The 23,039-nt window shown below is 38.3% G+C and overlaps 1 protein-coding gene across 3 annotated transcripts; it reads left to right on the top strand.

Moving 5' to 3' along the window:
- Positions 1-6,082: 6,082 nt before the first annotated feature.
- Positions 6,083-22,631, top strand: LOC129721986 (golgin subfamily A member 4). 3 transcript variants are annotated; one of them, XM_055675138.1, is made up of 5 exons: positions 6,083-6,245; positions 17,906-18,048; positions 19,004-21,280; positions 21,338-21,484; positions 21,545-22,631. In XM_055675138.1, the coding sequence occupies exons 1-5, from the start codon at positions 6,230-6,232 to the stop codon at positions 21,791-21,793; spliced, it is 2,832 nt and encodes a 943-aa protein (XP_055531113.1). In that variant the 5' UTR covers positions 6,083-6,229; the 3' UTR covers positions 21,794-22,631. The 3 variants fall into 3 exon arrangements, with proteins under 3 accessions (XP_055531113.1, XP_055531111.1, XP_055531114.1); XM_055675136.1 differs by lacking the exon at positions 6,083-6,245 and adding an exon at positions 6,338-6,807; XM_055675139.1 differs by lacking the exon at positions 6,083-6,245 and adding an exon at positions 17,301-17,833.
- Positions 22,632-23,039: the final 408 nt, after the last annotated feature.

The following is a 23,039-nucleotide window of genomic DNA, read 5'->3' as shown; positions in this document are numbered from 1 at the left end:
TTTGGACGTCGGAAGATTCGAAAGCCCACCTGGAGACAACCCAAGGAGAGGCCTACTCGCTGATCGTTTACATGCTCATCGACGGCCGATACTTCTCAGATGACATAGACTCGCGGTTTTTTCGAGGGCCAAACGTCGATTTAGACCACTATGTCGTGGAAGGCAAAATTCGTGCCCGGCTGTCCAACATATTTTAATCGAGCCCGAAGGGGAAGATACTTTATAACATCCAGAGGCTATCAGCGGAAGGAGTTTTTCAAGAGTACACTCGAAAAGTTGATGGACGGATTAATGAACCAGTTGAAGTGGATCTGAACGAGCAGTGGAAGCACATCCGCGAACCGGAATGGCGTGAGAGTGGTAGGTTGATCCTGAGTGCCTAGAAGTGACGGAGCACACCGTAGCCACAGATCGTGTGACGCGTCTGGTGCGGAAGAAATCTAGAGAAACATTTCAAAAAATTCTATCTGCTTTGATCGATTTTTTCATCGATCACTTTCATTTAATCACCACAACTTATTTAACACCTTTAATGACAAGTTATTTGCACAAGTTGATAGCGGAGGGATCACTCTAGCCTTCTGAACGAAAACCACGCTTGGGAGAGTTACTAAAGCTCAATGATTACCAAAGTGAAAAGAAGCTCCGGAAAAACGAGAATTATCTAGAAATATCGGGAAGAGAGCTGCCGGAAAAAGAATCCACCGTCGTGAAAACGTGATTACTATGATCGCGTTCTTGTGAACCCAGGAAATTGCTTCACCAGGCACGATAGAGCATAGAGCAACTAACGGAATCAGGAACCAAACCATGACTCCTGCCATATGTAACGACAGGCAGGGGAGCCTGATTATCAATAAGTTTCAGTTGGCCAGACGTATTAGCCAGCACTTCGAAATGATAGTGCGTACGTCGCGGCCTACGAATTAGTGAAACGAAACGAGTTGTGGCAGACTATGCTTGAACATGGTTTCTCATGAAAAATTATTGAGGGGGGACTCTATTCTGGAAGGTAAAAAAATAATGAATTTTCGTATTTTTTTTTTCAGATGTTTAAAATAATGTGATGTTTTCGGGTATTTTGGAAATTGATTCAGGTATATTTGGAGATGTATTCTGCATGACCTGGATACAAATATAGTGAGTATACTGTTGACAGAGTTTCTTTCGAAACCATGTTTTTCAACTGGTGGTAAGTTTTGCTCAGCATCTACTGAACCAATTTGGCTGAAATTTATTTGCAGTATGTGAAAATGGATTATCTAACTTGTTACATAGCTGTTTTTGAAAATTCCAAAAATTGCCAAAATGGCGGCCATTTCAGTAAAAAAAAATTTTTATGAGAAATCACTATTTAAAAATTCATAAAACATTGAAAAATTCAGATTTCGAAAAAGTTAGATAATCCTTTTTAACATATTGAAAATAAATTTCATCCAAATCGGGTCAGTAAATGCTGAGAAAAAATAACCACCAGTTGAAAAAATATGATTTCGTTAAAATCACTATCAACTTGATATCGGTGCAAATTTTATTTAAATTTTCGAGCAATCATCTGAACTTTAATCATTGATTTTAATAAAAACTAAATTGAAAAAACTAAGTGTACTAGTTTTTCTATTTCTTTTCTGGTAAACATCAATATCAATTTGGCTTGTAAGGTTTTCAAAAACTCTCCAATCTTTATTCAAAATCCGGGCTACGACTAAGATATCACTTTGGCATAAGCTTGCGATTGAATAATAAGCCAATAGCATGGAAATACATATCGGAATACAAAACTTTCCGGTGTTATTATATCGAAGGGGGGGGGGGGGGTACCTACTTGAATACCTTACTTCTAACGATGTCAATGTATGTAATGTAGGGAATAACCCCACGTTTATCAACGCTATTAGACAGGAGGTCCTTGATCTCACTCTGTGTAGCGCCTCTATTTCTGAAAGGATTAAAAATTGGCTTGTCTCCGATGAAACTAGTTTGTCGGACCACAGACACATCGTTTTTAATATAGAGGCTAACCCTCTGAAAAGAGAGCTGTTCAGAAATCCTAAGAATACAGATTGGGAATCCTTTAAGAAACGCCTGATCGATTCACGAACTTTCAGTTACAGCAACATTCGAAATTCTGTTGACCTGAATTCGGCAGCAAATGATCTACAAAACAGAATCATGGATGCTTTCGACGCTAACTGTCCACTAACACAGCGGTCAGTATGCCGTGACGTACCCTGGTGGAATGATCAACTTAGTGACCTTCGTCGGGAAACTAGGCGGTTGTTCAACAGGGCAAAAGTCACGTCTAACTGGGACGACTACAGGGCGTCCCTCACTAAATACAACGCCGAGCTACGCAAGGCTAAACGGAAATCCAGAGTTAGTTTCTGTGAAAGAATCCAAACTCTGCCGGAAGCTACGCGGCTCCAAAAGGCGATGTCCAAAGACCATACTAACGGTTTAGGACAGGTGAGGAAAGAGGATGGATGCCTCACTGTCACTACCAAGGAAACGCTGGAGGTTCTTATAAACACCCACTTTCCTGGATCGACAGAGACCGAAGAACTGAATAGTGATGGGTCGCGGCAGGACAATTCGAGACATATGGCGTCTCGGGAGTCCATCCTGCTGGCCCGTCGACTGTTCACGGAAGCTTCAATAGGTTGGGCTCTAAGCTCATTCGACCCTATGAAGTCTCCTGGTCCAGACGGCATACTACCCATCTTTCTACAAAAATCGGCCGCAGTTATCATGTCCGAACTCATCAACCTCTTCAGAGCCAGCTTTATCCTGGGCCATATTCCGGATAACTGGCTGAAGGTGAAGGTAGTGTTTATCCCCAAAGTTGGAAGAAAGGACAAAACCCTACCTAAAACTTTCAGACCCATAAGTCTGACTTCATCGCTTCTCAAGTTGATGGAGAAAATAATGGATAAATATATCCGTGATGAGTTTCTTAAAGACTCCCCGCTGAACAGGAACCAACATGCCTATCAAAGCGGCAAGTCAACAGAAACTGCTCTTCACAGCTTAGTGACGTTGATTGAAAAGTCCCTAAGTTATCAGGAGACGGCGCTATGTGCCTTTCTTGATATTGAAGGGGCCTTCGATAACACGTCCTTTGCATCAATCGATACGGCTCTTTCTCATAAGGGAATCGACCAAACTTCAAGGAACTGGATACACGCAATGCTCTCTAGCAGAGTGATCACAGCAACCTTGGGAGATTCGTCTGTAACAATGTCAGTGATCAAGGGGTGTCCGCAAGGAGGAGTTCTCTCGCCCTTGTTATGGCACTAGTTGTCGACGCACTTCTCAACAAGCTTTCACAGCTTGGTTACGAGGTCATTGGATACGCCGATGACATCGTCCTCATCGTCAGAGGTAAAGATGACGCAACTCTGTCGAGCCGAATGCAAACGGCTCTGAATACCACCATGTCATGGTGTTTACAGGAGGGTCTAAACATAAACCCCTTAAAAACAGTCCTAATTCCATTCGGCAGACGAAGGACGATCTCCATCACTCCTCCAATACTGAGTGGAGTTAGACTGGGCTTCAGCAATGAAGTCAAATATCTCGGAATTATTCTGGACAAGAAACTGAACTGGTCTGCACAACTGGATCATGCCGCTAAGAAAGCGATCTCAGCGATCTGGGCCTGCAGAACTCTCTTCGGTAAGACCTGGGGACTGAAACCAGACTTGGCACTCTGGTCTTACAAGACCATTGCCCGACCAAGAATCACCTATGCTGCCCTAGTGTGATGGCCTAAGGTGAACGAAGTGACTGCGCAAGCCAAACTCAAAAAAGTTCAAAGACTTGCATGTCTTTCGGTTACCAGCGCTATGCGAACAACTCCAACTGCAGCCATGGAAGCTATGCTTTGCCTACTACCTCTACATCTTCATGTGAAAAAGGAAGCAGAGCTTGGCGCTCTAAGGTTGCAAAGGAGGAAAACCATACTTGAAGGGGACCAAATCGGCCACCTTCGCATACTTAGGGAGTTCAAACTAACTCCGCTATTAACCACAGTCTCCGACTGGATGGACGTTAGGTCCAACATGGATATTCCATATAGAGTGATTGAAACAAACCGCTCTATGTGGAACAATGGAGGGCCTAATCTTCCACCTGGCATCGTCAATTTTTATACGGACGGCTCGAAAATGGGATCCCTAACGGGATCTGGTATATACGGACCCGGTATCAGGGAAACGTTTTCCCTGGGAAAATGGCCCACCGTTTTTCAAGCAGAGGTATATGCCATATATATCTGCGCAAAAATATGTCTGCAACGCAACTACAGACATGCGAAAATCGGTATATTCTCGGACAGTCAAGCAGCACTACTAGCACTTAAGTCCGTCAAATGCGCTTCCAAACTTGTTTGGGAATGCATTGAAACTCTACGGGAACTTTCCCGACAGAATTCAGTTTTTCTGTTTTGGGTGCCCGGACACTGCGGAGTCGAGGGTAATGAACACGCTGACTACCTAGCAAGACAGGGATCAGCTCAGCGGTTTATTGGTCCCGAGCCGTTTCTGGGTACGTCCATTTCCGCTATCAAAAGCGAACTATTAACTTGGGAAAGGCTAGAAATAGTATCCCAATGGCAACAGGCACAGGGTTGTAGACAAGGCAAACAGTTTATCTATCCGAACCCTGGAACCGCCAGAAAGCTACTTAGTCTAAATCGTAGTGACCTACGGATAATCACGGGACTCCTCACCGGACACTGTCCCGCTTTTTATCATTTAAAGAAAATCGGCGTAGTGTTGAACGACACCTGCCGATTCTGCAAATCTGAACCAGAGAGTTCAGAGCATTTGCTTTGCTCTTGCGAAGCTCTTGCTTCCTCTAGGTACAACTTCTTAGGAAGTTACCTTTTAACTCCATACCAAGCATGGAGCTCCAATCCCAAGCAGGTCATTAGTTTCATCAACTATGTTGTACCTAATTGGAGTACAGGTTTACAACAAAACAGTTCTACTCCATCAATGAGCACGAACAATCCGTAACCTGTGCACAGCAATCGGGGCCCGCCACAAAAGACAATCAGCAAGAATGTCGCAGTGGCATTTCAGTACCCAGTGCCCTTCAGGCATACAGAGAAAAAAAAATTATATCGAATAAATCTTGTACATTTTAGCTATTCAATGATTCATTGATTGCTGTATTATTATTTTATTTTAATAAAAAAATTTTTAAGCTTTTATCGACTTACAATATTCACAATATTCACCTGCTTAACGAAAAAAAAATCCTCGAAATTTTTATTCCAGAGAGGCGCACGGATGCATTTGACAGTTATGTTCATCTAACTGCGGTAACTAGGTATAGGGAATCCTTTTGATCGTCGCGTTGCGCACGAGACACAAGCATAACATGATGAATGTGTGTGTGCGTTAGTTATATGCTGTATGCAATTATTCTATACAGGTACCAAAAGGAGTCTTGATGTATTTTTGTTTGTATGTACTCCATCATAATTTATTTCTATATAATTGCTTACATAGATTTCAAGCAATTCTATATCCTTATCTGTGACAATCAGACAATTAGTTATTGTCATAGTATATAACTTTCGTTGTCGAATTTTGGATTATGTTTCTAATCAGATCCACATTAGCCCGAACACAAGCAGTGCGTCATGATAACTCCTAGTGCACCACATAGTTGTGCTTTCCTATTACCACCAGCGTTGCCAGGTATCCAGATTTAGCTGGATTATCCGGATTTTTGAACATGTATCCAGGTAGACAGCTTTGATGTCCAATTATCCAGATTTTTCATGGATGATCCAGATTTTATCCAGATTTTATTTTCTCTGTTCCGCAAAAAGGTCATCACTTCAATTTTGGCGCAAAATTTTGCAATTTTGCGCCAAAATTTTGCGTACCTCAAGACTTTTACCCGAAAAATTAACCTTTCACCCCACGAAATGACCGCCAGATTTTTTCCAGATTTTTATTTTGCCTTTTCCAGATTTTTAAAAAAATGACCTGGCAACGCTGATTACCACTCAAATTCAGCATACCCCGTACCTACAATCAGCCAGTTACGCACTACGATCCTACCTATTCGGATAAATGTTAGACGGCATCGTGAAGCAAACGTTTTATTTTTCTTTGTATTCAAAGGAAATACGCAAGTAAGGTAAACTTTTAACAAAGACGGGGTTATTCCCCCTTTCAGACCGTTCGAAAGGAGCCGACCGAAGCGGAACAGGATGATGCGATCGCTGTGTGAGTGCGTCTTCTAGACTACCGTTTGTTCTCTCTGTTTTTTTCTTTTTCGAATCCCGAAAGGAGGGAATTTATGCTGCCCGCCTGAACTGGGGTCCTCATTTCGATTTAGACCATTGCAACGGAACATACGCAGAAGGAACAGTGACCGCTCACTGATTTCCGTGGTTCATCACTCGTACAGAAGAAGCAAGAAAAGTTGTGATCGTTGAGAAAATTTAAACGGCCGTTATGGATTAGGCGCGAAACTTACCGTCGAACATAGAAAGAAAGAAACGTTAGGGATTTGTTCGGTTTGCAATATTGCTGGCACGGATTTATATGCATGAGGAAAATTGTTTGATTTCGTCAGGATAAGAATTTATATTGAATGTTTTATTATAATCACGCGAAAGTCAAAGTCTATTCAAAAGTTTAGTGAGTTGATTTATCGTTTTATTGTTATCGAAAACAGAAGTTTCATTCTAAGTTAGATCGAGTCAAATCGATACCAAAAACCCGTTATAAATGTTGAAGATGTCATTCTCGAAGGCCAAACTGAAGAGATTTAACGACGTTCCAGGTAAGTGAAAGTGGATACGTGCCCTGGATGCGGGTTTATGGATAACAGACCGCTTCTCTTAAGTAGTTTGAAGTGGTTTAACTATTGCGAATACACCAGAACTTTAACATGTGCTGATGATTGATCACATTTGTCAGTGTTGATTCGGTGTGTCTCTGAAACAAGCTTCAAGCGGAACTAAAATCCGGTAAATTCCGATAGAGCGAACCGTCTTTCATTCGAAACTGGATTTTCCCTTGTCTGAAAATTTCAATTCGGATACCCTGTCGGAAATAATTGTGATACAGCAAAACCGTGAGAAAGTTAGCGCACCCTTCTTGATTGTGCGTTATGTGCACTGAGCCCTACCTGCGCCGGTAAATCTTTTATAGAGCTACGCAATTATAATAGCGCAGGATGCAATACATAGCAGCATAGGAGATGCCGGGATGAGGTGGACTTTTATTTTAATGAAGTAGTGAATGTTCTGTATGTACCGTGGGGTGAAATTGATCAACTGAAAATTCGTGATAAAAAATACTCATCAAAAGATACTGATCTTACAACACTAGGCAATGTTTTCGTGTCCCTAAATGCAACTTTTGCATGATTCACATACTTGTCAAAGTTAACCCTCGCATGCTCGGTGCAATTTTTCATATATCCGAAAAATTCTAACTCAGTCAAAACTCAATCAAATTTTATTAAACAAGTTTCCAAATAAAAAAAAAAAGTATCGAATTTACTTAAAGCAATCTTAATTGAGGGTTAATTACGTTAAATTTGGAGAAGTGAGGAAAGTTTGATAAAAGCTCAAAAAATGCAATTTTCAACAATGATTATTCCAAACCATTGAAGTAATACTGATCAATTCGCAGGAAACCACAAAAATTTTAATTTCAGAGCTAGTTTTTGAGCTTTTGCAACAATCCGAATTTAAATCGGTCTAACGACGATCAAATGAGAGCAAATTTAGCAAAAAGCAGCTCGTGAATTCAAATGAACCAATTATAACCTTATCGTTAGCGTTATTTGCGTTTCCAAACTAGCTGTGATTGATATGTTTCAGTTCAGAAATCATCATTCATCATGAACATATCGAAAAAAGCACATTTCCAATAGAATGTATGGATTTCAGGGGTGATCAATTTCACCCCGATTTATCCCAAAGTACCTTATAGAATTCTCGTATTTTTTCCATGGAAATTTCACCAATGGCCATAGATGTTTTCTAGAGCACGTACCAGTAGTTGTTTTAAAATTATACTATTTCTGGATAAATGTACATGGAGCTAGTTTATTGGAGAATATTATAAAATGGTAATCGTTTTGCGAATCAGATTTCATTTTCCATCGCTGACATAGTTCACACAGAGTTCCGATACGGTATGTAGCACCAAGGCTTTGCTTTTTTTAATGAATTGTTGATTACATCTTATGAAACACGCATTCTGAAGGCAACCGTAATAATCAATCATCTGGAATACCGCCCGAGGCACGAACGCACATAACGCACTTCCGGTCCGTTAATGTTTGAATGCTTTTTCTAGTCATGCAACCGTTGACATGATACGACATTAAAACGAACAAACAAAGAGTGAGAAGACCCTACCCTATCTTTCATATGAATGAAAATTCCGACACTCTTATTTTCTCCGCAAGTTATAAGATAGTGCCTTGGTTGTCAATCTCCAAAAAAAATTATTTCAAGGTCCAAAAAATCGTTTAGGGTTAGGTTATTTTGATCCATTTTGAAAGCAGTTGTATAAAAAACACGATTTTCTCGACATAAATAACTGCTCTATCAGTTAAGTCAGCCGAGTTGTGAAGAGCTAAATGACTATTTTGAAATACATCGTTCTACAATGCAAATTATTGGAAAATATCGTACAAATATTTCTACGGAGTACTGAAAACATATTTTGGACCACCTCTATATTTAGAATTGTGCGGAAATATTTCGTGCTTATCATAATTTAGATCATCATCGATCTTTTATGAGTAGAAATAGTGAATTTGAAGAGGACATCCTTCTGTCGTGAAATTTTCGCAATATTTGTTATTCGGAAACATAAATATCGTGTCATTTTGCAGCCTGTTTCATATAGTTAAACGTAATGAATTGAAAAAAAAAGATACTAAAAACTGTTTCTCCGTTCAGTGCGCAGCAGCCGAACGGTAAGCAAAGGGCTTTCAAAGCTAGTTTGTGGCATGCTTAAAATATGCTGCTATTACAACATTGAAAAGCATACATATTTGTTACTATATCTTTTGAAAGTTGACTCGAATTTTACCACTTCCTGTTGACTTTCGATCGACTCAGGCATGATTTTGAACATGTATGAACTAACGTCAAAATTAATGCTACCTAGTACCGGAAACTATAATGCAATTTGTTTCTTAGGTACCTTATCTCATTGGTGCATAGGGTAATCGCTCCTATATTCATTTCTCCAAGTCAAATTTCCTCAAATTTTCAAGGTAAATGTTTTTATTTCTCGATTTAGTCGAGTCTTCGAAAGTTTTACTTAGAAGATATAATAAAATTTTACATTAATTATTCATGTTAGGAATATTTGATAAAATTTTCATAACGTTGCTGTGAAAGACGAACGGCTGCTTAAAACTTGAACTAACTTAACCCTCTAGTGCTTAAGCCCGCCCGACGAGCTTCAGTAAAATTGCTATAAATCTCCATTTTATATTTTAAATACTTATTAGGCTCGGGCACTAGAAGGTTACGTAGTTTCTATTTACGTATCATTTTAACTTTTGTATCGTTCAACTAAAAAGCATTTGTTATTCTCGCAATCCAACTATTAATACACTAAGTTCTTTTTAACGCGGGGGATGCGTTCCAAATTTGTATGGAACCGCGTGAAAAAAGACTTTTTTAAGTTTAAGATATGACGAAGGAAATCGCCCTAAAATGTGTGAACCCGAAAAAAAATAACATTAACAAAACATTAAAAAAACCTAAAAAATTGCTGTAACTGTACATAGTTATATCATAATTTAACTATGTTTTTCCTTATAGATACATCAGTTTTACATTAAATATCATTGTCCAGAACAATAAAAAACATCGTTTTTGCCATTTTTACAATGAAAAAGGGGGGTCATTATGTATTTTATCAGCATTTTTTCAGGCATTTTCCCCATAAATTTAGAAGTCACTGACAATGTTTTTCATGGTAAAATTATTGTCGAGGTAGATTCAACAACAAAAAACGTTGTTTAAACATGGTAATGACAACAATCGTTTACAAGCTTACAGTAAAAATACCGTGTTTTTATGGTTCATAAAAAAACACGGTATTTTTACTGTATAAGCTTGTAAACGATTGTTGTCATTACCATGTTTTAACAACGTTTTTTGTTGTTGAATCTACCACGACAATAATTTTACCATGAAAAACATTGTCAGTGACTTCTAAATGTATGGGAAAAATGCTTGAAAAAATGCTGTTAAGATACATAACGACCCCCCTTTTTTATTGTAAAAATGGCAAAAACGATGTTTTTTATTGTTCTGGACAATGATATTTAATGTAAAATTGATGTATCTACAATGAAAAACATAGTTAAATTATGGTATAATTATGTACAGTTACAGCATTTTTTAAGGCTTTTTTAATGTTTTGTCAATGTTATTTTTTTTTCGGGAACCTCGTTAGAATGTGATGTAGTGGACAATCTAGTGGCCAAAATGTGATATTATAAATTATCAGTATTTACACCAAAAATTGAGATTTTTTTGAAAACGGACGTACTCCTGGCCTGAAAAGGAAAACGTGATTGAAATGAGGTCGATTTCTTGTACTGTTTTTGAGCAATAAGGAAAAGCAATCCACGTAAAACAGACTTTACTGTATGTTCTTTGTAATATCAAAGTCATATTGTCATTGTAATATCAAAGTAATAATCAAAGAGCAAAGGCCGATTAAAAGTTAATCAAGCTGAGCACAATTGAGATTATCAACTTGAGTGAAAAAAAAAATAGCTTTAGAGCTCAAACTGGAAAAAATAAAATTAGAGCTTTTTAACTGTTTCTGTAAATTTTGAGCAAACTCGGGAGTGCTTCAAAAAGCTCGGGAGTACTTCAAAAAGCCGCAGAGTAATTGCTCGCCAGGTTCATTGCTTCTTGCTTGCTTGCTTACGGAAAAACTTCATTTAATTTTGTTGAACTGTAATCATCCGTTTTAGCTCTAGAGTAATTTTACCTTCCTTTATTGTCAACACAGGGTCCTTTGTTGTCAACACAGGCTCAAATTGAAAAAAAAAAGTGAGATTAATACTGTTTAATCATTCCTGTGAATTTTGGTGCTCCTAGTCAAGTCGAAAGTGTATAAAGTCTTTGGAGACTTAAATGAATATTTCTGATAAGCTAACGTAGAAGTGACGATCCTGGCGAGCAATTACCCTGCGGCCTTTTGAAGCAATTCTGGGCGCCAAAATTCACTGGATCAGTTAAAGAAACTATAATCTTTCATTAGTTTCCAGTATGAGATCTAGAGCAAAACCTGTGTTGACGTTGACGAGTGTAATTCGAATGTATTAGCGTTAGAGCTTATGGAAACGTTGAGTTCTTTAAAAAAACTGTCTAAGAACTAGCCGCAAGGAACTGATAAAACTTTGTAATAGATCTACACCGAGGAAAACATTTTCCGGAACAAAAAATAATTAAAATAAACATCAAGAGTTGATTTTACCAAAAGTTGAGTTATACCAAAAAACAACCTTGTTATAAGTCTAGCATGGAGAAGTGTATGACTTTTTTTCCGAAAAAGTTAGGTTTCAGGTTTTAATTTGAACAAGTTACAATCAACATAAATGATTTAAGTTGACATATCAAACAATATAAATTAAAAGAAATTGTGTATGAGACACGAGCGCAAGTTACATTGAATTACGACACCTTGTCAATGTATTTCTTGCAATATCATTTGATAAGAGGTTGCAGATATTCAGTTGTCGATAGAACAAAAAATCAAAGGAAGCGTTCTGTGCAAAGCCACGAGCGCAAGATTGATGAAGAACTACATAAGAGCAACTCCATGAAAAATGAATAAAATTTTTTTTTTCAAGCACGTCATTTCCAATTTCGCTGAAACTTTGTACAGTTGTTCTTCTTTGATGAAGAAGTCATTCTATAATATCAGTTCTTCATATAGATTCACGACTACAGTTTAAAGAGGGCCTATCCAAAAATGTGACAGATAAATAAAATATTTTATATCATAAAAACGACTTGTTTGGTTGAAATGATGTCTTCAGCAAAGTTGTAGGTAATAAATTTACGATTCTAGAAAAAATATACACACCGTGAAAAAAATTTCTGGGCCACTTTTCTCAAATTATCAAAAAATATTAAATAGGGTATCGAACGTCTTCGTCAGCTTCGGCAGCTTTTTTGCAGCAATCTTATGGAGAAACCTGCCGAAGAAAACCACTGACGAAGACGTTCGATACCCTGTCTCTAAAAGTGCCTTTTTTAAAATCTATAAAAAAAACACTTAAAAAAAAGGTCCAAGTGAGAATGTCAAAATACACTAAGGTCGCTTTTTACGCGGTTTTTTACGCGGATTCCGAAATTACCGCGGTTTTTTTCACGCGAATTCGAGAGTTCACGAGGTTTTTTTGCGTGGATTGCGGTTTCTCTTCACTCGGATTGCAGAATTAACGCTGTTTTTTTTACGCGGACTCCGAAATTTACGCGGATTCCGGAATTTACGCGTTTTTTACGCGGATTCCGGAGTTTACACGGCACGTAATTCCCGCGTAAAAAGTGACTTTAGTGTACTCAAATGTTCACAACTTTTTTGTTTTTTATTTGACCAAATTTTAACAGATAGCAGTACATATTGTCATCTTCAATGTGTAAAAAAATTAGATTTATAAAAAGGTACCTTCTGAGATCTATGCTTATGAAAATGGAGTTCTGTCTGTCTGTCTGTCTGATCCATAGACCATAGGGACTTGGAAACTACTGAACCGATTGACATGAAAACTTGTATTAATAGTTTTTGGGGCCGGGAAGGGTCCTTATGATAGTTTGAGACTCCTCCCTCCATTAGAAGGAAGGGGCCCCATCCAAGGTCGTTAATACGATTACGTTACCGATAACGTATGGTATCGTTATTGACGATGACGATACCGTCTTCAAACATTAACGATATCGGCGATAACGATAGTCACTAGACGTTATCAGCTCACTAACGCCTTATGCCAGTTTTGTCTGCTGTGGTAGCGAATGGTGTACGATTTGATCAAAAAGCAGGCACTGGGTGAGGAAACGTTTTTTCACTTCGGAGGATTGGAGACGAAAAATCACTAGGCAACAGGAAGAAACTTTTCCTTATTTGTTTATGTTTCGCTTCTCATTAGGAAAATAAATTGCTCAGTTTTGATTGTTTTAGCTTATGAGGCGCTTTTTAAAGCACAAATTCGAATAGTTAGGTATGTAGCATTGTCATATTTGCATTTAAAATGCATCTAAATGATATATCCAGTAGTGGGCACCATTCCGCTAATTCGCTAATCGCTAATTAGCGACGCTAATATTCAGTTAGCGGTTTAGCGATTTTGCTAATTTTAGAGCTGGTTAGCGAAACTGTTAGCTTCGCTAAAATTTTGGCCTTCGAAACGCTAAATTTTGTAGAGAAGTGACGATATAACTATTTAGAAAAACTATGAATTGCTGATGGCGTACGTAAATTGCTTCGAAAAATGAACATGCTTCACTGCGAAAGTTACTTTTAGAACGAACATTTCATTCAAACAACGTTCATTTGTCTCAATTGTCTAGAGTTACTCTTTTTATGACACAAGTGCAAGTCAGTTTTTTTACCCTAGAATGGAGTTCCAGTTATCGCACAAGCCACAGGAGCATTTTTCAGAACAAGCTCAAGGTGTAGATTGAATTTTCGGCAACCAAGAACTTTTGTATTCCGGCTTGAAATTATGACAACTTTGGTTTTACTTTTTCGATTCAGATAATAATTGAATTTTTATGAAAATATTCCAAGGTATTTTTTTTTTTTGCAAGCTGAATAACTTTTGTTACTCCTTGTTTTTCAAAATCAAGTAAGAACACCGTTTTGTGAACATCTTATTGTAAATAGCTCTCAAAAGTATTTGTTTTCGTTTGTTTTACCACAAAAGATCAAAGTGGTTTAAATCTTACAAAACACGAGCAATAAATATAGCGATATGACTATTTACATAAGTTAGCGATTAGCGAAAATTCCGCTAATGTGGGTGTAGCGGTTAGCGTTTAGCGTTTATCGAGCTAAATTTTCCGGTTAGCGACTTAGAGATTAGCGTCGCTAAATTTTCGGTTAGCGGTGCCCACCACTGGATATATCTAATAAAGCAAAAGATGGTATTGCAGTGGATGGTAATAAACAAACGTTATTGATTCGATACCGTCCAGTAGCTATCGTCATTGACAATGACGATAATGTCTGAAGACGTAAGCGTCATCGTCGATGACGATAACAGACGGTATCGTTAACGGCGTTTACGATAAATTATCAATTAACAACCTTGCCCCATACAGATGAAACACAATTTTTTGCTATTCGAGCGAATGGAACCAAACTTGACACGCTGATGTGTTAAGAAGCAATATTTCTTCTTCTGTGGTAGTTTTACACCCCTCCCTACTCTGAAAGGGAGGACTCCCATATAAACGAAACACAAATATCTGTATAACTCAAGATTTAATCAAGCAAATAGAACCAAATTTGGCGTGTAGTAGTTCACGAGAGCAAGAAATATTTATGTAGTAGATCGACACCCCTCTTTTTCCTAGGAAGGGGGGCTCTCATACAAGTGAAACACAAATTTCTGCATAACTCATAAACATGTGGAAGTTTTTTGGAGGAATAATTGTTTCTATAGTGGTTTGACACCCCTCCTTCTTCTGGAAGGGAGGGGTCCCATCCAAATAAAACACAAATTCTTGCACAACTCAAGAGCTAATCAAGCAAATGGAACCAAATTTGGCATTAGAAGATTTTTTGGGGCAAAAACCTTTCAAGTGGTTCGAAACCCCTTCCTCTTCAGAAAGGGAGGGGTATCATACATATGAAAAACAAATTTCTGTACATTTCGAGAACTAATCGAGCAAACCGAACCAAATTTGGTATGTGAAGGTTTTTGAGGGTAAAAATGTTTCTATGATGGTTTGACACCCCTCCCTACTTTTAAAAGAGGCGAAGGGGGCTGAAATACAGCCAAACGTGACCAAATACCACTTAATATGGGTATTTCCGTAATCATGATGATACACAGAAGCCAGAAACCGACCATAGATACAGTTTTAAATTCTAAAACGGCGACTTCCAGTTTCTGGAAAACAGCTAAAAGCAACCAAATACTACACAACATGGCTATTCCCAAAATTGTGACGATGTATAGAAGTCAAATATCGGCCTCAGACACCATTTTGAATTCTAATACGGTAACTTCCGGCTTCTGGAAAACAACCGAAATAAAAATTTTGCTTGTTTCTCAAAAAAAAAAAAAAACAAGAGTATAACCGATTCAAGAGCTTTCTTTCTTTGAATAAGCTTTGCTTTTTGTTTGAATTAGTTTTGCTTTGAATAAGCTAATAAATTTTTGATTACGTCAAACTACTTTTACAGCTTTGCAGAACATTCTTGGAAAGTATTAGTCAAATTTAAAAATATGTTTTCAATTTATTTATTTCGTCAATCAGAGTAAACTACACAACGTTTTATTTGCATAAATAATGAAAATACAGAAAATTGTCAAAAAAAATAAATGGCTGTCATTATGATGTCATTTTAGCAACTGAAAAAAACTGGACAGAAGACATCAAAGGTAAAGAAGTTTTTGGTAGCGAGTCTAATGTTTTTCGAAGTGGTCGCTAGCTATCAGGACACTATCAGGTAAGGAATCTGGTGGTGGAGTTAATGCAACTCTTCCATCAGGGTTACTGCCTAGTGGAAACCATACTGAATTTTAAGATGTATGGGTAAAAGTGTTGATGAAAAAAGAAACACATTTATTTGTTTCCGTTCACTCTCCTCTCGACATGGCTAAGAATGCTTCGTATGGAGTTCTAAAATCATGGAACATAAAAATTTTTATATCAACATAATTAGGCAAAAATAAAACAAAACATCAATTTACAGATCAGTCAAAAGGTACTCGATCAGCTTTGAACGCTTTGATCACAAAGCCAATAATATTTTTTATAAATAAATATAAATGGAACACGGCGTACTCCTACACTCGAAATATTTTTCACGTTATTGTTACGTGAAATTTCCTGTACTTATTCATTTTCTGTCATTTGGCATGATTTATGTGACAAACATAACATTTACGTGAAAATCACATGCATACTATGTTTTATCACGTAGCATCTACGTCAACTTGGCAACGTCAAACAGAATGAAGTATCGCGTGAACTCTCCGTGCGAAAATACACAGAAATCAAAATGGCGAAGCTGTTGTCTGATTCGAAGACTAGAACATGAAAGGAATTCCTCGATGACTTCCCAATAAGTGAGCTTTAGAAAAACGATAAAAATTCGGCATCGAGATTTCACACAAATTCAGTTCAAATTGCGTGGAATTTCCTGAACATAAACAGTTGCAGCTAACAGTAATTATCACCAGCGAATGTCGCAATATCATTTTGCCATTTTGTATGTCGTTTAATTCATTTACGAATTGGCGATTTTGCATGCCCGTGCGACATATATGGGTAATTTCTGAAAACTATTCCTAGTCTCTCAAGAATTTGGGAAACCACAATTGAAAATTATACGTTGTATAAAGTAGAACCTATCAGACAATCAAATGCTTTTCACTTTACCGGTAGTTAAATTCTACGTGAAACTCACATGAAATGCATACTACTGAATAAGATTCACAGGATAAATCATCTCACCAGTTCATGATGAACTTAAATGACAATCACGTAAAATCTACATGAGAATGACAGTGGAAAATATTCACATAACTTTTCCGGTAGTTATAACGTGAAAAATATTTTGAGTGTAGTGCCTAGTCAAGGTGGGCCTTATCTGTTACAAACACCGACTGGATGGTTCACCCCGGGAGCGAACCATTAATTTTCTTTTTCACTTATGCCCTGCTTATCATCGACAGTAGACGTGCTGCGTTGCAGCCGCACGCGACACAACGCTTCAGTGTCTCCATGGAATTTGGTACCACTTCCACAAAGAATCATGTTTGGACAGATGTGACTTCAGTGCGGTCCGCTTTTTTTTCCTCAAGAGCCAGCTGTTTACTGGTATATTTTGAAACAGTTTCTTAGGGACTGTCTTTTTTATATAACAGTAACATGCAGACCAATTCGTCAAGGATAATACAAAGACGGGTTATGAGAAAGTGATTGGAGAATAATTTCAATACTTTCACACCCCGGCTAACGTCTACCGGAAATCATACAAAAAATCGTTTGATATTGTTTCCAAGACAGTAAAAGATGATGATGATTAATTGATCATATCTTATAATGCACGGACTGAACACTTTTTTTGACACCCACCCACACCAGTTTACAACACAGCAACTAGGGTCAAACGGTTAGGTCTCAGGGGAACTATACGTTGTAATTAGCGTCACAGTATGAGAAAGGAAAGAAAGATCCAAGGCACAGTAGAAGAATTTAATTCGTTACGCCCGGGTAATTTTGAGCTGCTGCTGCCACAGCTAACGGACAAACCCGAAGGAAACACCTTTCGTAAGCGCGTGAGTGACCTTACGTCCGTTCCATATGTATCCAGATCGGGAGATAAAAAACGTTGGCATTATGCTCGGAATATAACATTCAAAGGGGGCAATACAGGAAGTTGTTAAATTAAAGGTGCTTCGTGAAAGTTATGATCTATGTGTCAGTAGTCTACATTGAACACGAAAGTTTATCAATCGTGCAGCCACGTGTCATGGATAGTCGCGTGTTTTGCTGCTTTAGATAACATACTCTGGATAAATTAAACTACATACCTGAATTTGTGTGCCCTTGTGAAAAAGAGTAAACACTGTAGATAATAGCTCAACTCAATGATAATGACAAAGAAATTTTAAAATTGAGTTTTTTTTTTTTAATTTACAGTCGTTTCATCGCCTTCACCATTTGTCGAACCGAAAGAGAAGGAACCCACGAAAAAATCCAAGAAAGAAGCCAAAATCAAAATGGGTAGCTTGGATGCCGAATCTATCAAGACCACCAAAAGCGCTCTCAGTTTGTTTAGAACGGTAAGTGCAAACTAAGGCCCACATGCAATAAACAAAAATGTGAAATATATACATTATTAAAATAATGTAGTTATACAAACAGGACAATAAAATACGGTAATACTGATGGAACAGATAATTAGTATAATTTATATTTAAAAAATATGAAACCAATCGGAAAAAATCAATATTTGAAGCCCCCAAAATTCAAAACTAAACATAGAAATAGAATCAATGTTAGTTCATCGGTAGCTAACAATCGTATCCCTGCAAAAATTAGGCTGATACAAATTTCGAATTCTTTTTATGTCCAAGGTTATCAAACTTAGCAGAGGGGGTGGCAAAAAATAAATAACACCGAGACGAAAACAAAGAAATATCTTTGATCAAAGTTTGTGTGCAAGTTAAGACGTTTGTAATTTGCACTCAAATACATGTTGAAAAATAACACTTTATTATTATTATTATTCATTTCGCTTGCCTTTCGACGACACTCTCGCTGTCACCTGACTTGTTTGTTGCTAAATTCAGCATTTATGCTGTCGGAAAACCAATGAAATGAACAAAACTGTTTGAGCTTTTTTTTTCTTCCCCTTCCAATATTTAAGATTTTTGAAGGGGGGGGGGGGGGGGTGACATAAACGGGAAATAAAAATTGTAACGGCCTTATCATGGCGAAATATCAGAAACAGAATTGACAAACAGATAGTAGCTTGGAGTAGAATAACACTACCTTAAATTCGTCCTTTTTTGAAAGTGCTTTTCAATAGTAAAATATTTTTCCAAAAATGCCAGGTTTCAGAGCAAACTCACCAAAGAATGCATGATTGTAGATTGTTACAGAATGTTACATGTTAACTTTTTCTCAGTCCTGAAATTACTTGCATTTCGTCTTTTTTGAATGATTTACCAGTTGATGTGAAATCATGATATCATAAAATATTTCATTTTTTTACCTTTTCTCCACCTCTCACAGCCTTCGCTTCCGCGACGACTAAAGTTCAAACACATCTCGGACTTGACACCGAAAAAATCATCATGCAAGGGTGAACCGACGGAAAAGAACCGCCGACAGTTGGACCTAGAATCACTGGAGACGAAACCTTCGGAAAAGGGTGTCGATTGTGGAACCCAGAAGCTGCCGCCGATCGTGCAGCTGTACAACAAGATTGACGTCAACAAGGAGGCACTGCAGCGTGCACGAGAAGAGAATGAAAAGCTGAAAGCCCAAGTTCAGGAGTTGCTAGCCGAGAAGCGACGCGCCGAGATGGAGCGCTGCAAAGTGCTTGCAGAAAAGGATAATCAGCTTATGCTCCTGGAGCGGGAGCTAACCAGCATCAGCAAGGCGGATGAATTGCTGCAGAAGATTGCCGAAGGTTGCCTGGAGAAGGTGAAGGATAATGAAGAAGAGATTAAAAAGCTGCATCGGGATTACGAACAACAGCTTACCGATGTGCATGATTCAAAGGTCAGATTAGAAATGAAGTACGAAGAGCTGGAGCTGAAGTATAACACACTACTTGATGACTACATAGTAGCTGAAGGCGAAAGCTACTTATTGAACGAAGAGCTAATGGGTATGCGGGAGATTTTGGAAGCGCATGACTTGGAACTACAGAGGAAGGTAGAAGAAATCAAAGAAATGGAACAGAGCTTGCAAAAGTTCAGCCGAGAGAGCAAGGATCTGAAGGACCAGATTAACTATTTCCGTGCTCAAGCAGAGGAAGACATGATGCGATACGTGGAAGAAAGCCGCGTCACTATTCGTAATATCGATGAGTTAAAAAAAGAAAACGAAAAGCTTCTGGCCCAGCTAAGTGAGAAAAATGCTCTAATCGACGCAATGCAGGAGGAACTGAACGAAAATCAATTCCAAATGGACGAGATAAGAGATGACTTGAGAAACAATCTAAACCAAGAGCTCAACGCCGTTGTTAAAAAATACGAACAGCAAATCGCGACGATTAACGAAGTGAATGAAATGAAAATAAGAGAATGCGAATCGATATTCGTTCTCGAGAAATCTCAGTTAGTCAAAGAACACAGCGACAAGCTCAAAAAGCTGGAGAAAAGCCAATTGAGGGAAATCGAACAAATCGGCGAGCAAGCTGAGGAGAAAGTTAGAATAGCGGAAGTTCAAAGCGAAGAACGCCTCAAAGCGTTAGAGCTTTCGATTCAAAGTACAGTTGCAAATGCTCTAGCGAACGAGAAAATCATCTGGCAAAAAGAATTAGACAAGTGTCAAAAAATTGCCGAAACCGAAATTATGCAATGCGAGTTTGAGAAACGTGATCTGAAAGCGCTGTGGGAAGCCTCCAATGAGGTTATCAAAGAACATGAAAACAAAATCAATGAATTGGAGAGGAAGCTGCACACTGAAATGGGTACTAATGGCAAGACCAAAGACGAATATGAAGCCGAGCTTAAAGAAGCTATGAAGGAAAATTCTCGCTTGCAAACAGAGAAGTACAATTATCAGTTAACACTAAACAACACTCGGTCCACGGTGAACATTCTGATGGACCGTCTAAAGAAGTCAGACAGCGATGTGGAACTGTTGAAATCAGAGCTCGACTCCTTGCTGAAAAATAAATCTGAGATGGAAACCGAGAACAATAAGCTACGGGAAGAGATGGACGAGTACCGGCGGGTTTTGACGGCGCTGCGTTTGTCCTCTAGCCAGTTGGAAAAGGAAATGCGGGACAAGGAGGAAGTGTTTGAAAAGATAATGACCTCGGAGGAGGACGCGATAATGACAGTTTCACAAATCGGTAAACTGTTCAACGATAAGATGGAAGAAAGCATTTCTCGATACTTGGACATGTATGACGAGCTGAAGAAAAAATACGAAGCACGTGAAGCTTACATTCAGGACATGAAGACTCTGCTGGATGAGTTCGCTACTGGCATTGAACTGGCTCGAATTGAGTTGGATACTAAAGATAAGAAAATATTTGAGCTGGAGAATGAAAATAAGGACATCAAGCTGGAAAACATGACATTCCGATTCAAGTGCGAACAGTTCGAGAAGTATCAGAACGAAGAAAGGTGTACGCAACCAACGCCGGAAACGCCAAACCGAACGGACGATGAGCAGCTGGTTTCGAACTTTTTAATCGAAAACATCATCAATCAGCTGGAAAAGGAAGGAGAAAGCCATACCCTAAGCAGTGAACATATCGAACTATTTCATGAGGTTATTGAATGCGATAGTAATAAAGATGCCACTCGAATTGCTGAGTTAAACGAGAAGGTATGTTCTAACTTACAGTACAATATCAATTTTTACCTAAAATTATTATATTGTTAGCTCAAATCAACGGAAGAGAAATTGAAAATCGTGGAACAGTTCGCTAAAGAAACCTCCGACAAATACACTGAACTGCTGGAAAAACAAAACAATCGACAGAAGATGAAAAGCATCGAAGGCAACAAGGATCATCAGCAGTTGAAGGCGGTAAGCTAACCACATTTTTTTTCTGACTCAATAGTTTAATATCGAACTTTTTTTTTGTAGAAAATCGCGAAGCTTCAGGAAATTACCAAGAAACAGGAGACCACGATTGCCGGCCTACAACAGCAACTTTCCAGTTACGATTCACCCCAGAAGTTGAACATGTCCGGAAAGCTGTACGCTGGTATTGGCAGTCCTAAAACACCAAAGAAATTGATCGCTTCACCTTACCCCGGTAAAGAGAACCGATCTCCGGCAGCGGTCACCGTGTACAGCCCTCGAACGAATGCATTGCGTCCAAGAAATAACTGAAACTAAATTGATAATCCAAGTTAAAAGGATTAGAAAAACATTGAAAAACTTGCATGTTAACGAATAACTTGCCTTTTTATTACTATTAAACAAGCCGTATGTGCTTACCCCTGCGGCTTACAGTAAGAATTTTAGTACGCAAAATTAGCCTTAAAGCGATATTTATTAAAACATGAGGAAACATACACGCAGTTTGTAACCGAAACAGTGCTTTTTCTGAGTGCTCAATCTTTAATTTCATAAGTCCATTGAGCTGGTTCAATAGACCTCAACGTGATAGCCCCGTTCGAAAAACTATTTAATAATACTGGCGAGAACAAGAGACAAAGTTCCTTCGCAAATATGAATATAATGCTCACAGTGTATTCAGCATCCTTTGGTATAAAAAATAGTGATTATCACAACCTTCAAAATAATAAGAAAAACCGGAAAAATCTGCTTGTAATCTAAAAATCTTCGTTTGGCAGACAAATCTGCACATCTGGTATCTATGGCAGCAGTTCAACATTCATGGAACATTACAACAGTTACAACTTTTATTAAGTTATTTTTATAATGGTTGGAATATGAGGTTTAAAGGGCTTCTTTTGACGTTGACTAACGTCTATATCGAAGTTAGGCCACTGAATTTGAAAATCTAGTAATTCAACCAGGGAAAACCAGAGAAAAGTGGTCAGCTTTTGAGCGCTTATTTTGCAGTCATCTATAATCAGGTTTTCGAGGTTCTGGCATCAATCGATCAGAAATTCTTTTACGGTTAAATTTATGTAACAAAAACAAACTATTGTTTGAGATACACTATTGAAAAATTGGTAATAAATATCGATTGTCTAAATCATACCGCGCAGCCAATCACTACCTCTCTTCCCAAGCACAGTCGACACTAACGGATATAATCGATCTGACTTTGTTGTTATTGTTGTTGTCACTTTCTGTTTCCGATGTTTATGTTGCTGCTAGCGGAAAAAACCTTGCAAATATGCATCTTTTTGTTGGTGTTAATTTTACGACAGCGGCCGGCGTCCCATCATTCTGATTCCAAAACAGCACCAGTGATATGCGGACGCTAGGTGATAGCAGCTGAAAGGAGGAAATACAAAAGAGTACCGCTCATCTCGTGCCGGTTTCACCCGTAATGCTGGTGGCTTTAGTAGTAAATGGCTACTGCAAAACACTTAAATGGCTGGAATTCTGGACGGACTAACCAGGAAACTATAACCGGCAACTGGCACCTTTTGGTGCCTCG

This window comes from Wyeomyia smithii, chromosome 2 (assembly GCF_029784165.1).
Source record: "Wyeomyia smithii strain HCP4-BCI-WySm-NY-G18 chromosome 2, ASM2978416v1, whole genome shotgun sequence".
Taxonomy (NCBI): Eukaryota; Metazoa; Arthropoda; class Insecta; order Diptera; family Culicidae; genus Wyeomyia; species Wyeomyia smithii.
The sequence above is the reverse complement of the archived record's forward strand: the minus strand, read 5'-3'. Positions and strand labels throughout refer to the sequence as shown.